The sequence below is a fragment of the Vombatus ursinus genome, unplaced genomic scaffold (assembly GCF_900497805.2).
Source record: "Vombatus ursinus unplaced genomic scaffold, bare-nosed wombat genome assembly UNPS02004596.1, whole genome shotgun sequence".
NCBI lineage: Eukaryota > Metazoa > Chordata > Mammalia > Diprotodontia > Vombatidae > Vombatus > Vombatus ursinus.
The window spans coordinates 2,125,468-2,140,489 of NW_020944374.1; the positions used below are offsets into that span (position 1 = coordinate 2,125,468).

General features: G+C 34.4%; 1 protein-coding gene across 4 annotated transcripts in view; it reads left to right on the forward strand.

Annotated features, from left to right (window-relative positions):
* Positions 1-15,022, forward strand: part of STAG2 (stromal antigen 2) — a 122,872-nt gene that overhangs the window by 36,706 nt on the left and 71,144 nt on the right. For all 4 annotated transcript variants that reach the window (XM_027838506.1, XM_027838483.1, XM_027838492.1 and 1 more), the window contains exons 2-3: positions 9,704-9,850; positions 14,744-14,822. In XM_027838506.1, the coding sequence (XP_027694307.1) occupies positions 9,807-9,850; positions 14,744-14,822 (123 nt within the window). In that variant the 5' untranslated portion in view covers positions 9,704-9,806. The remainder of the gene's footprint in view (positions 1-9,703; positions 9,851-14,743; positions 14,823-15,022) is intronic.

Sequence of the window (15,022 nt, forward strand, 5' to 3'; positions counted from 1 at the left end):
TTGGGGCAGCTAGGTTGCACAGTGGATAGAGCACCTGCCCTGAAGTCAGGAGGACCTGAGTTCAAATTTGGCCTCAGACCAAACACTTGACACTTATTAGCTGTGTGACCCTGGGCAAGTCACTTAACCCCAGTTGCCTAAGGGGGGAAAATGTGCTTTCTTCTCTGTTATCAGGGACCTTCATTTGATTTTCACTTGAATTCAGCTTCCTTTTAGCAATCTTCATTTACATTGTTTTGGTTGTATCATTTGTCTGTTTATTTTATTCTATCAGTTCATACAGTTCTTACCACATTTTTCTGAATTTCTCATTTGTTATTTCTTACTACACAATAATAATCCACTCTTAAATATTTTTATTTTGTTTCCTTTTATTTATGAAACAAAACCTCAGTTATCAACAGTTTACTCCCTTATGCTTTTTTTTCCTACGAAGTCCATGTCAGATGTTCCATCTCTTACACAAAGCCTTTTGGGATCCTTCCTCCCTTCCCCCCAGATTCCATTCTTATCTGATGTTGTCAGTTTGTACTCTTTGTAGGCAATTTACTGTAATCTGTTTTATAGTGCATTTTATATGTGTGTTCTACCTATAATCTAGTAAGCCCCTTGGGAACAAGGGGCCCTTGTCTCCCCCACTGCCCAACACAGCACATTACACATAGGAACCACTTAATGCCACACCCCCTAAAACATATTATTTTTGTGTTAAATTATTGTTCTAACCATTTTTACAGTACATGTAAAGAGCTGACATTAGTAGAAGATCTGTCGTAGATAGTGGAATCTGTAAAAATTTCTTGAATCTTTTAAACTTTTTTTAGGACAGAATTCAGCCTTTCAAAAATGTAATATCTCAAAATGAGACAGTAGAGAATGACTGTCAGCTGCTCTGGTGTCCAATCAGCAATACCCTCAAACTATAGCAGGTGCTACTAGATACGAGGAATAAGGACAAATCAGTAGATGAAATTCTGACTTTCAGAGATTTATTAACTAGCAAGAGTGTATTAAGAACAGTGAATATTCCTGTATATTCGTTATGTGTTACTGGCTCACAAGTGGAGTCCAGGTAACTAGGGTCTTAGAGTAGGAATAGGAGAAAGTGGTAGGCTGTATATGGTGAAGAAAACAGTGTTCTGGACTTGGAATCAGATGAACCTAGATCAGATCGTAGTTATGTACTGGCCTGTTTACCTCTATAAAATAAGAATAATATATACCCGTACTGCCTACTGTTCCTCTGAGAATCAAATGAAATATTATTGTAAGATGCCCTGCAAACATCAGACATACCAAGTAGTGCTTATTATTCTTCACTCCTTTTTTGTGTGGTCTATTGTCTTTGACCATTGGAACAAAGGAGAGTTATCCAAATTATTTTATATGCCTTCTCTTGAGTATGCAACAGGGCAAGTTCTTAGGTTTTTAGATTCATGGGAAAAACTTCATCAGAAGCTGCTCCAGGTAATTTTCAGGGTCTTTTGATGACTCCTAAAAATACTATTCACACTGCATGTTTCTATTGGACCAGAACCAATGACCATATTTTACATAATGACAACTTCGAATAGTGAGAATTCAAATACAGGCAGTCACATCTGTATTAATGGGAACCTAGCTGTGCCCATATTGTAGATTGTTTTGCACAGTTGCCTAACTATAGGAAGCCAGCATCATATACTATCCTGCACCACTGAGTTTGTTCTATTTTGTCAGCAATATGAAACTAAAAATTGTCCCTTTGGTTATTGGAGCAGCAGTACATGGTGCAGTACGTGAGTGATACATACACTGATAGACAAAATAAAAGGATGTCATCCATATTTTGTGGAAAGAACCTGAGTTTGAATCCTGGCTTAATATGACCTGGGTCAAGTCACCTTAACCTATTTCCTTACTTGCAATGTAAGCGAGTTATATTAATTTCTTAACTAATAATAACTTACTCATAATAAATTAACTAATAACCAAACTTACTAATTTCATTTCCAACTCAAAGTCCTATCTGTATATTGCCTCCCATTTTCCTCACTTGTAATATGAGAGTAATGATAATTGTATTACATCTGGCTTAACTATTTCCCAGGTTGGTTGTGTCAAATGAAATAATGTATGCACAGTGCTTCATAACTTGCTTGCTCATAAATACTAAATAACTAGTTTTGATTGTATTGGCGATAAGCTTAGTATCTATTTGACATTTACCTCAGAACCAATAAGCTGTTGCTTTCTTTAGTGGTAAACTGTTTAACTTAGTGTACGAGCCATACCTAATGTGAATAGGAAGGTAGGATTATCACTAAGTTTCTAGAATCTGGACAGTCTACCAGCATAACTGTGCTTGCCAGCTACAGTACTCTTGGTAGGAAGTGTGTGGAGGATGGATGACAGCAGGATACCTAAACAGCTGTTATGACTATCAAGAGTAGATGACTATACAAGCTGGGCAAGCAGAGAAAATCTATATAAGGACACATGGAAACACAATTTAAGCCAAAGTAGTATAGCTGTGGGATATTGGAAAATAGTAGCAGACATCTTGGCATGAAATAATCAGAAACTGAAACGTTCTTTTTGAGCAAAGACAGCATACAAAGCAGAGAGGGAAAGTCGTAAATGACAATTTAAAAATAACAATTACAGATCCGTAGTAAAGGAGCGTCTTTAATGTATGCAGTATAAAATAAATGGTTGATACTGTGTCTCATTATTTATACTTTAAAGTTGATTGTTTGCAACAGTAAATATCTTTCAATTATGAAGAACATCGCATGTATTTGCATGCCTCTGAGGTTTGCCGTATATAAGGTGTCCTAAATGGCTTAGTTCAGCTTTAAAGCTTATTAAGCTTAAACCCTTAAACTTTAAAATGTTAAAAGAACTAGTCATTTTCTTCTAAACTAACGAAAGTGATAATACGTGACCATATTAAATTTTTTCCATCGATTTATATAACACATAAACGATTTTAAGTGGATCAGTACTTTAAAGAATTGTGAGATTATACGCAATATAGGGGAGAGATGTGTTCCCTTTTTTGAACCTAGCTTGTTTTTTGTAATTTAATAACAATTCTTTTTTTATTGTTTTGCGCTTTCTTCCATTTATATTTTTGTAGTGGCATAGACCGTTTTTATGCCTCTCCTTACTTTGCATCAGTTCATTAAAATTTTTCCATTCTTCTCTGTTCACCATTGATCATTTCTTACTTCACAGATATATTCAATTTATGGGGACAAATCTTTGTCATTTCTCAGATAAGGTATTTAAGATATATAGACTACTAACAGAAATATGCAAGATCAAGTGGGATTATCATCTTAACCACTACTGTGTGGTAGCACAGTACTGCACCATTGTCTTGCGAGTGGATGAGGGGGTTGGGGTATATAGAGTGAAAAATTTGTCTGGTAGGCAAGTTCTAGAGACTGCTTGTATTAATAATAAGGAAAAGTTTTAGGAATTTATCTTTGTGAAAATTATTAGCAGCTTATCTTGTTGAGCAGACCCTAATAGGGATTATCAACATTACATGCATGTTTATTGCATTTCTTTATAGAATGAGAGTTATAGTCTGCAGCCTAAAGCCATTAAAGGCTTCTTTTCTGCCCTTCCCCTTTGCTGAGAAGGGAGAACTCCAATTTTCTCATCTGTAACATGAGGGTGATAAATAGTTGCACCACATACTTGACAGGGTTATTTATAAATTGCTGTGTAAATGTTAGTTATTACATTGTCGTCTATGTAGTGGGTAGTTGTAGCTAATCCATTTTTAAAAAAAGACACATTACCTAAATTTGAGCAGTCTCTTCTGCCTGTCTGATGTGGTAAGAAAAACATTGCAACCTTGATGGTTTTAAATGATAGAGGAATTTTACTTTCTTTGCCAGAAATAGCGCTTATCTTCAGGGGCAAATGTTGTCATGTTTTCTGATATGGTTAGATCATTCCCCTGCTCTAAAACTGGGCAATTTAAAGTTATTTCACCTTCAAAAATAGACAGATTTGTATTTTTGCTAAATTTAAAATATCATAAATGTGGCTGATATCCTTTTAATTCATAAAATGGCCATGTAAAACATCAGTAATTTTAGTCAACAGAATGGTATTCAACAGGATGGTATTCTATAATGATCAGCTGCTTTAGATTTTATCTAATTTATACCACTGGAAATTTAAATTGAGAAGGGAGTATTGTATGCTCAGTCTTTGGCCAGAAAGATTTCCATCTTGTAACAGGGGAGTAATTTGAACTTGCTAGAGCCACCCAGTTCTTATTGTATTTTTATAAAGTCATTACATTCATTACTGAAAATCAAGAGTGTATGTTTATATAAGTATCTTAACAATGAAATTGTATTTGTTACATGCTCTTGTAAATACTTTTCTAATTAACACTTTAGAAAGAGTTTACTGTTAATTATTAGCCAAAACTTTGTATGATATGGAATACCTGAAGGTAATAGATACCTTAGTATGATGTCAGCTAATCTGAAGTGAAAGGGATGAGAAATGAGTGGAGTTTGGAGGAAAGGCTTGATAAAATTTGGAATAAAATTGGCTGTTTATTATAATGCCAATTTTGTTAATAAATTAATCGATAAGTTAAAATAATAATTAAGATGTAAAATTATTGCTCTCTAGAAGCAGTCTCTTCTCTTGTTACAGTTTACACATTGAACTGAATTGTGCTTCACTTTTGCACTGTTTGACCTATGTATGAAAAATTTACTAAGTATATTCTGCTTCTTTTAAGAATTATTTGAAAGCTTAGGGCTTAATACCATATATAACTTGGATTTTTTACATGAACGACATAATCCTGCCTACAGCTAATGTTTTCTGGTATGAATTCTCTGTTGTTTGAGATTTGCCACTTGACTCAAATGATACCAGGTGCAAAGTGATTTTTATGATGCAAATATCTACTGGGATTTAGATTTAAATCAATAAAAGACTTTTCTTGGAACCTAATGTGAATTTTATGCATTTTTAGATCTAGAAATCTTTTAATTAATTCTGTTTTGTAATTCTCTGAAATATGTTGGTTATTGCTACTGTACCTTACTTAGTCTTTTGGCACATGATCAGTCATGGTTTTCAAGTTAATATAGTTCAAATAACTCAAGGCTACTTTGGTTTTGGAAACAAAATGAGCTAAGGAGTAGGCAGTGAACCCAGTTTTGGGGGTTGTCCCTCCATTATTAGTTAAGATGTCAAAAATGGTAGAACCTCTGGAACAACTTTTAAGGGCATATACCATATGGAAGATATATTAGAAAAATCTAACACAGTATTATATCGCATTGCAATGTAAATTTTGCTTACAAAACCGTAGTTCCTAGGAGATACTTAAGCATTCACCCATTCTGTGTCATCCAGCATTTTACACTTACCCTTTGAGGGGGACAAGTGACTATTGCTAGGTCTTATTTGCATAAACTTAAGGTTATTTCCTGGTAATTCTTAGAGATGGCTTAGATCTGTTAAAAAAAAAGAAAAAGACTGTCTCACCTCCTATCCCCTTCCTTACCCCTTGAAAAACTTGTTTGAAGAGGGCATGTCCTTAGCCCTGCTGGAGGGTATCTTCTTACTTCTGTAAAATTTATATTGTTTCTGAAATTGTCTTAAAATTGTTGATTGGGGACAAGTGACAGTCATAATAGAAAACTCTGTCAGTCTTGACATTTGAAGAGACTGATGGGTCAGAGTAATGACTGCATAGTGCCTTAGTACCAAATCTATGATTTTATGAAATTGTTTATGTATCTTAAGTCTGCAACCTCTCTTCTCCAAAATAGTTACTTTTCTTAGCAGAAATTTTCTATTAGGGAGAACTCACTGGTATTTGCAAGTTACTTTTCTTGCAACAACCCCTGATGAGGACGGTAGTACAAATAATACTATTCCCATTTTATAGATAGGGAAAAAGAGTTTCTTAGTAGTTGTGAACCACACACTCAATGCTATAATTTGACCAGGGACCATTTTCCATATTATGTATGTGAAAACAGTTTACTTGAAAATACTTGACAGTCTATATTCTCAAGTAACTTTCAAGCTGAGTCCCTAAAAGAAGCCAGGTATTCTCAGAGACATCAGTGAGGAAGGAAAACATTGCAGAAGAAATAAGTGATATTTCAACAATACGAATTTATGTAAAATAAAACTTGCTTTTAAATTAACTTATAAAATCAAATAATCTCTTTAATGACATGAGGATTTTTCAAGAGGAAGGCAGTATTTTGTTCTAGTGATTGTTTCTTATCTATATATCTATATCCTTGTAACTAAAAGATAAAATTCTTTTTCCCTTTGCTTTTCCTTCTGCATCATACTGCTATGATTTCCTTTAGATTGTAAGTTCCTTGAAGGCAGAGACTGTCTTTTTTATTAATTGTATCCCCAATGTATAGCACAGTACCTGGCACATGGTAGGTACTTAATAAATGTTAATTAGATCGGATATTGGGTTGATATTTTAATTGTGAGATTTATGAAAATACCGGAAAGCAAATTATGCATCATGGCCATGAATTTGATCCTATCAATTAAAAAAAAGGGATGGCAGGTAGTTTGAATACTTTTACTTCCAGAGTTATTGTAAATTGTAATCCCTCCTCTCATCTTTTCCCTTGTAGGAAGAATTTTATTAACTTAATGCTATATGGAATTAGTATACCTGATAAAGAGTAACTAGAGGTTGAAACCTGTGTTCATTTTTTTCTAGCTTTGGGTGAGAGCTCCACCTTGTGATCTTTGAGTATACATTTGTATTTTGAATATAGTAATTATTTATGAAAGCATAAAGGTTAAATTTTGTTAATAAACATTTTTTATTAATGAAATTCATGCCGTTATTATGCTTCCATAAAATTCCATCGAGTTTCTACATAGGAAAATTAGGGCTTCTCTTAAAATATGACCCATATCTGCAATCAGAAAGATGTTACTTGGGGACTTTTTCAATGCAGCCCATTATCAATGTTGTATACAACTGTATAAATGTACTCAAGGTGAAAAATGTATTCTGGGGTTTTATGTGGACCAAGATTGACCTTAAAAAAAAAAAGACTAGATTTAGCACTTACTTTATTGCTTGAATTAAGAATTAAGTTTTCTTTGAGCTGAAACCAGCTCTTGATGGCAAGCTATAGATATTTCGGGGGGAAAAAAAAAAACTTAAATGCAGAGGTACTTGGAATTTAGTATGCTACAGATTTTTTTTTAAATCAAGACCTGATTGGTGATCCCATCGGTATGGGGACACCCCTCCCCCGAAGTTGATCTGCTGTTTCGACTTTTGCTTGGGGCTACTTGTGACTTCCCTAGGGGCACATGATCAGTATATACTATGAGAGGCAAGATTTTAAACTCAGACCATCCTGACACCTAGACTAGCTCTCCTCTCCATCCGTTGCTAGTTCCTTTCTAATATACCTAGGAATAGATAATGCTGTCACAGGGCAAAGAAGTACTTTTCTAGTTAAAAAAAAAAACTTCTTTTTTATAGTTCACATAAAAACAGTTATGACTGTAATTTTATATTTTAATGGGATGAAAAATATTTGGCAAGGTTTATTAATTACAATTAAAAAACAAACAGCTCTCTACTGAGAGAGGCTTATGCTTTGGTACTTCATTCTTGTCCTTATATTGACTTTTTCTTATTACTAAGCACAAATTTACATAATCTTGCTGAACCTGATTTGACCTGGCAACACTTAGTGAATTCTTCACTAGAAATTATACAAGGAATGCTGTTATATCAAACCCTTTCATTTAGAACTTTTTGGAGGCTACAAAATCTTTACTTATGGCTCCTTTTTATCTCTTAAAATGTTAACTCATTCAGGGCTTCAAGGTTTGCAAACTTCTTTCATTACAAAAAGCATTCTTGGACATAGGCAATGCAAATATTTTCCCCATTTTCCAGATCAGGAAACTGAATTGTTAGAGAGGGTAAGTGACTTGCCCATGATTATACATCAAATGTCTGAGGTGCACATTGAAGCCCAAGTCCAGCACTCTATACGTTATGCCATATGTTGCCTAGTCAGAATATATTTATGAGCTAAATCTATATTTAAATTACAATAAATCGTGAGGTGGCCAGTTTCTTTTCCTAATGCACTTAGGAGTGGGCACATTTATCTTTTCTGCTTAAAGTTCTAGCTGGCAGGGAACCTCTACTCACTTGACTAGCTCTGAGAATCTCTCTACACATACACACGAAGTTATTTTTAAATGGAAGTATTTAAATGGTAGTCTAAGAGAACAGTTGTGGATTTAGTCATGTAATGGGCATGTCACTAAATTAGATATTTTTACAATATGAGTACTTTAGGAGAGTGACAAAATTCAATATGGTTTTATAAGACAACTCTTGGATAATTCAGGAGCTGCTTTTCCTAATTTGCAGATTATTCATGTCTTCTGTTTTTCCTTCTCCCTCTACTTTGGTATTAGAATTTTCTAGTTCTAGGGCAGAGGTGTCAAATGCAGGCATGTAGCCCAAGTGTAAGTGGAACCCGATTAAACTGTAATTGGGAAATATCTAACAATAAATAAAAAATACAATAAAACATAGATAATATTACATTTTAAGAATGAGTCAATATACGGCCAGCCGGGATTCTTGCGTACAGTTTAGTGGCCTCTTTTCTATTGGAGTTGGACACCACTGTTCTAGGGTTGAGAAGGACAAGGTTTTCAGTTTGCCTTGTTTTATTGTCCTTTTAAGGCCATTTGCTTAAAGCTTTTGTAGCATCTATATAATACTTGGTCAAGGAAGAAATAGAAACTCTTGTTATTTTCTCATGAACCATTGGAGAAGATAATCAGTACATTATTGCTTTGGAATGTTAATCTTAAAGTACTTTCAATAACTAGATCGTAGTAAATTAAAAAGTGTTATGTAATAGGGGATCATCAGCCTCCTAGCGGGAGTTGCCAGCAGTTACCAGTAAAGCTGTATACTTTCCGCTATGAGTTTCATAGAAATGAAACTGGCCTATTTTTCTTTTTCTGGTTATATATTGCTCACCTGCTTGGACTTGCCATTATAACCTTTCTAGCTTTCTAAACTAATCTTCAGTCTTCGACCTTGGGACACCTTACTGCCTTCACTAAGCTGTTAGTTTCTTATATTTTCTTCTCAGTTTAGCTTGTCAGTTACTTTAGGGGGAACAGTTTAGGTTAAAAAAAATTTGCTGTCTCTCCCCAAACATCCAATAGTTGGCTGATTGAATAAATGTTCCTTGAGTGAATGAATACATGGATGAATGGGTATCTGAGAAGAATGTTAGTTTCTTTGTCAAATCAGTTTCCCCTTTTACACTTCTGAAATTTCAGAATTTCATATTGTTCCATGTAGTAGTTCAATTTTGTGAAGTTGTTTAAAAAGATCACATGCTATTTAGAATAGACTTTAAAAAATCAAAACTAAGAAAGAGAATTAATTTTTAAGTTAAATTTGTAGTAGAAGCCTTTCTTTTCTATTTTGCTTTTATTGTGGCATTGTACCTGGTTTTGACAAAAATGAACATCTAGATAAAGAAGTAAAGGGGAGGTAAAAAATCCTTTTATTTGCTGAAACAGAAAGCAAGTCATTGGTGTCTATAGCTTTTGAGCGTGGTCATTTTGCTGTTTTCCCTTTCTCAGTTTGGCAGAATAAACATGACCTGTTTTCTTTTTTTAGGAATTGTCTATCACAGAAGGAAGAAGTACACTTGCGCTTTGCAAACATAAATTTATGAACACATTATTTCTAATACTGTGGTGTTCCAGAAGATGATAAAGAAATGATAGCAGCTCCAGAAATACCAACTGATTTTAACCTACTTCAGTAAGTAATTTTTAATAATGGTGATTTTTAATCTAAGGATTTTTTGGTGTTTTCTCCATATTTATTGATCCTCCATTGGTAGCGAAAACAGAAAGTAGTATATATGCTTTTAAACAGGTTTTTAAAAATCTTAGATTTACTCTGGAACAGTGATTCCCAGCTCTGATTTTGTGTCATTCCAGTTATTTCAATTGTGACTTGTTATTTCAACTAGTGTCACAATTTTCAAAACTAAATTTGGTTCTTTTTAATAAAAAAAAGTTACTATTCTAAGCCTTTGCCTACCCCCCCACCTCCTCAAACTTCAAAAATTATAGTGCCCAGAAATGAAGATGTTGTCAATGAAAAAGAGACAGAGTGGCCACTTTGCCATCTTTTTCCACCAAGAATGTTTAAAAAGACTTCAGTGGTTGTCCCAAGCAGGGTCAGAAGTGTATGGTAGTTTACATTCTAGATCCAGATAGGTCCTGCTTGTGGAAAATCTAAAAATCTATTGCATTTAAATATAATTTACAAAAATTTAATGCCTGTAAATTTAGGAATATATCAGTCATATAATTTAATAAGGCTCATTTTTAGGCTAGAAATATATAAGCATACTATAACTGAAAGATATTTTGTGTATAGGTTCTAAGAGTTATCCATAATTTTTTGTTTTGATTTCGGTGACATTTAGTTTTGTGAGTAAATCTAGGGAAATAGGTAGATCAGAATGGAGATTGATAGTCAGTGTGGAGTTTTGATAATACATGTAGATTTTAGAATTTTTTGTGGCCTGCATCTTGGGTCTTTTGTAATGTCACTAGAATAGTTATAGCCTTCATGTGCTTATTTCACACTATTTTTAGTGTTTTAATGAGATTTACTGTTTGGTTGGCTTGATGGGCAGGAGGGGGTACTTGGGATAAAAATAAAAGATACTCTTGTTTTCTGTCAGTTTTTAAAATACTTTAAATTTCCTTTGAATTAGCATCTTTACTAAGGAAATTAGTTGCAGTAAAACATGATTTTCTTAGATTTTTGTGTCCTCATAAAAGTGGTAATTACAGTCACTGTTATCAATAACCTTGCCTCCTATAGACCGTGTAAGAATTTAGCAAAGGAAGACACTATCCCTATCCTTGTGAGCTTACTTTATACAGAAAGGAAGAAAGAGGACAAGGTGTAGCTACATAAAATTAACCTTAATGTGAAACTTACATTCATTGTTTTTATTGGTCTAATAGATTTCAGTCATGAGTTTCTTTTTATGGAATGAGAGAGGCAGTGTGGTATAGTGGAAAGTGGTTTGGCCAGGCCAGGAAGGACCTGGGTTTAAGTTCTGCCTCAGATACATGCTAACATTCTGACCATGGCCAAATTGTGGGATCCATAATAGATCTAGAACTGAAAGGACCTTAGAGGCTTTCTAGTTCAAGCCTCTGGAACTGAGGACCCACAGAGGTGAAGTGACTTGCCCAGGGTCACACCAGTAGTAAGTAGCAGAGCTAGGATCAGAACCCAGATTCTCCAAATTCAAATTCAGTATTTTATACATTACACCACACTGCTTCTCAGAGTCATTTGACTGCTTAGTCATCTATTTTCTACACCAGATAAAATCTTCCAGTGGTGCTCACAGCATACATTCATGATTCAGCTTTAGAGTTTCTTACTTGCTTGAACATAAGAGAAAGAAGGATCATCCCATCATGCTACTGAGGGTGGGCCCCCTCAGGAGAGGAGAGTATAGATAGTAATACTTGTAAATAGCTTATTTCATTGTATGCACCGCAGGCAAATATTAAGCAACACAGTGAGAGATTGTAGAATTTATTTGACTGAAATATTAAGGACACCTAAACTAATGGATGGTCCTAATATTTGTTCATTTTTGACTGGATCTCAGACCTGTTAGCTTCATGGGTGGAAAAAAAAACAACTTCAACTCAATACATTTCAAGTACTAATAATATCTAGACAATCTTTGACTTTGTTGTTGTTGCTCTTGTCATGGATGTTTCCTTCAACAAAGCTGATCGAAATTCCTTTAGTTCTAAAGAGCCTTTCCATGACAGCTCTCTGTTGTCAAAAAAATTCATTACCTAGCTCTCTGACATTAGCTAGACTGATCTTAAAGACTACAGACAATCCCACAATTGGTAGCTTATATCTGGCTGAGTGTTGCTTTCCTGGCACAGTCTTTAGGGTACCAGGGCCACCTCCATGCTACAATGAACTGTCATCACAGGTTATACTTATGTAGCACTTGGATTTTACCAAGACTTTCCCAAACAATAACCCTGTAACATAGGAAATGTAAGTATTATTTAAAAAGCAGGGCTATACAGTGTCACAATTAGAATTCAAGTACACTATTAGATTTTGAGGTGGAAGAGGTCTGTGTTGTCCAGTCCTGTCATGAGGTAGCTGAGGCCAGAGATCACACAGGTATGATGTAGTTAGAGTGTGAACTCATATCCTGGTTCCACATCCAGGTTCTTCCTTACTTTCAGGTCCACTGTGCTTTGCCTTATGCCATATCACTTCCTGGCTACTCACAAGTGGCAGTTCTGGTAGCTTGTGGTGAGAATTGAAACATCTAATCTTTAACCCAGTGTGACATCCCTCATCCCCCTGTAGTCAGTAGTGGAAGTAACAGTAAAATTGAAGTAGGAGTACTGCCATTAAACAGCTCTATCACTGACCTACCAGCAAGCCATTTTTACCCCTCTGGGCCTCAGTTTCTTTTATCTCTCAAAATAAGGGGGTTTGATTAAATCCAGGAAATCAAGCTTCAGGCTGTGCAGTTTTCATTGGTTCTCCAATCCTTGATCATCAGTATATCTAGCTTTGTCCTTTTGCTTGTCAAAATAGGTTTTTTGTTGAGAGAAACAATCTTGTAATTTGAGTTTGAGTTCATAGGTTTTGCAGCTGGAAGGGACTGTAGCTAGGTAAGCCCTTGAATTTTTCTGCCCCAGGGATTTAAAGTGACTTGTCCAAGTTCAAAGACCCTAAAGTTCCTGGCATTTTTATACTTATATACTCCCCCTGCCCCCCAGTTTTGCTGTTACACTAGAGGGTGTGTTAAGAAGAACAGCTAAAGTCTGCTATTGAGGAATTTCTCTGTTTTATGGCTTCCTGTTGGCTGTTTAATTTTGTAGGCTTTAGAAACTTTTCTCCCTAAACATCAGGTGGCTCTTAGAACAGTATGCTTTGATTTATTTGTCCATTCTTTCCTAGTAATCATGTTGATGAAGCTTTAAGGATTTAGCTGAGCCTGTATTTTATATATTAGGTAACAAGTAAATGTTTCACACCTGCTTATTTCCCAGTGACTTGGAAAAGAATAATGCCTTTTGCTGTATTTTCAGAGAAGTTTATAGAACTCTTTCTAGAGCTGAGTGCTAGGCATTTTTGCAAATGTTCCATAAATGTCTTGGAGAGAGAGAAGAATCATCTCATACTGTGGTTTGCAAGAACTTTTCCAGTTTTGGAAGACTGTAAAGCCTTGCTTCCTGGAGTTAGGGTGGAGTATTTTTCAAAGAACAGAACTGGAGCTAACCCTTCTAGAAGTTAGCTTAAATGTATGCTTTTAGTAAAACTGCTCATTCTCTAAAATGACACTCATTCTATTGTCAACATCCCTAGACTAAAGCAGAGATTGCCACAATGTTCATTAGACTCCTGAAATTCACTGAGGGAAGACACCAAGGCTAAGGTGTGCTGATGAATAATAGTATTTCATTTAATATTGGTGTGTTAGTCATTATTTTAGATCTAAAAAATCAGTGTCACTACATGACATCTGGAGAAGTATTTATTGTAGAAATAAAATGTAAATAGAAGAAATTTGATCAGAGAAACCTGTCTTTTTAGTCTAGTCCTTTCAGTTTACTTCCATATGTTGGTTTATGAATTTTAGGATATTGTGCTTATTTTTGGTTATATTTGGTTATATAAAACTTTTTTTCTGCACATACATATGATTTTGTTGGTTTGGGGAGCTCCTTTATTAGGAAACTCCTAGCAGATATAGGCGTGTTTTCTTCAGTACATGTAACATGTACAGTTTGTTGACTTTTTATCCATGTCATTTTTATTAAGAATAACTAATGAGAATATAAGCCAAAGGCTCTGTGTGTATGTATGCACATAGGTGCATGATAAGTGAATCACTGTGTCTATATTCTTGTTAAAACTAATTGCCTTTTTTCTTATAAAAATACAAATTTGTGGAATGCTACTACATAAAGTAGTATAACGTGCTGAATTTGCAGTCACAGGACCAGGATTCAAATCCCATCTTGTGACTTTGGTCAAGTCGCATTGTCTGTGTCTCCTCAGTTTGCTCATCTGCAAAATGAAGAGGTAGTTTTGATGACTTCAGAGCTTCCTTCCATGTCTAAATCTCTGATCCTAGCATTGTATGAACCTTGAAATAATCAGTTTCTCTTTATAATTTAAAATAACTCAACATACACAAACTCTAAATATAAAGTGTGATATTTATAATAGACAAAAATTATTTAAAAAATAGCATTATAAGAACTAGAAAACAAAACTAATGTAATGAAATGTCCTAACTCCTAGTAGTTAGTTTTTAAGGGTTTTTTGTTTTTACTTTCTTAGACAAAATGAATACTTTTTAAAAGTCATTAAAATGGAATTTTAGGTATTTGTACATTTGTACATTTAAATTGTACATTTAAATTGTTTATGTGGTAGTTTAAAGTAATAGGATGCAGCATTTAGTAGAAGGAATATTTCATGGATGATTTTATGGAATTTCTTACTTTTAATGACATTTGGGTTTGAGTATGCAGTTAAACTTCTGTGGCCTGTGAGCTTTTGTTTTTGCAAAACAACTAAAATTTGCAATGTTTTCAAAATTTGCTTATTGTGTTCTTACAGGGAGTCAGAGACACATTTTTCTTCTGACACAGACTTTGAGGATATTGAAGGAAAAAACCAAAAACAAGGCAAAGGAAAAGTATGTGTAACATTTATATTACCTGTTTTGTGGATTTTGAAGTAATTAAATATTGATGTTGGCTGGAAGTAATTTAACGTTGATGAATATTTGGACCAGGAAATAAACTATTAAAAGAATATCCATGTAATTTTGTTGACTGTTTTGTTGTATTTTAGCTAATTGGTCTATTTCCTAAGTTGTGCTAATGATTACAATGT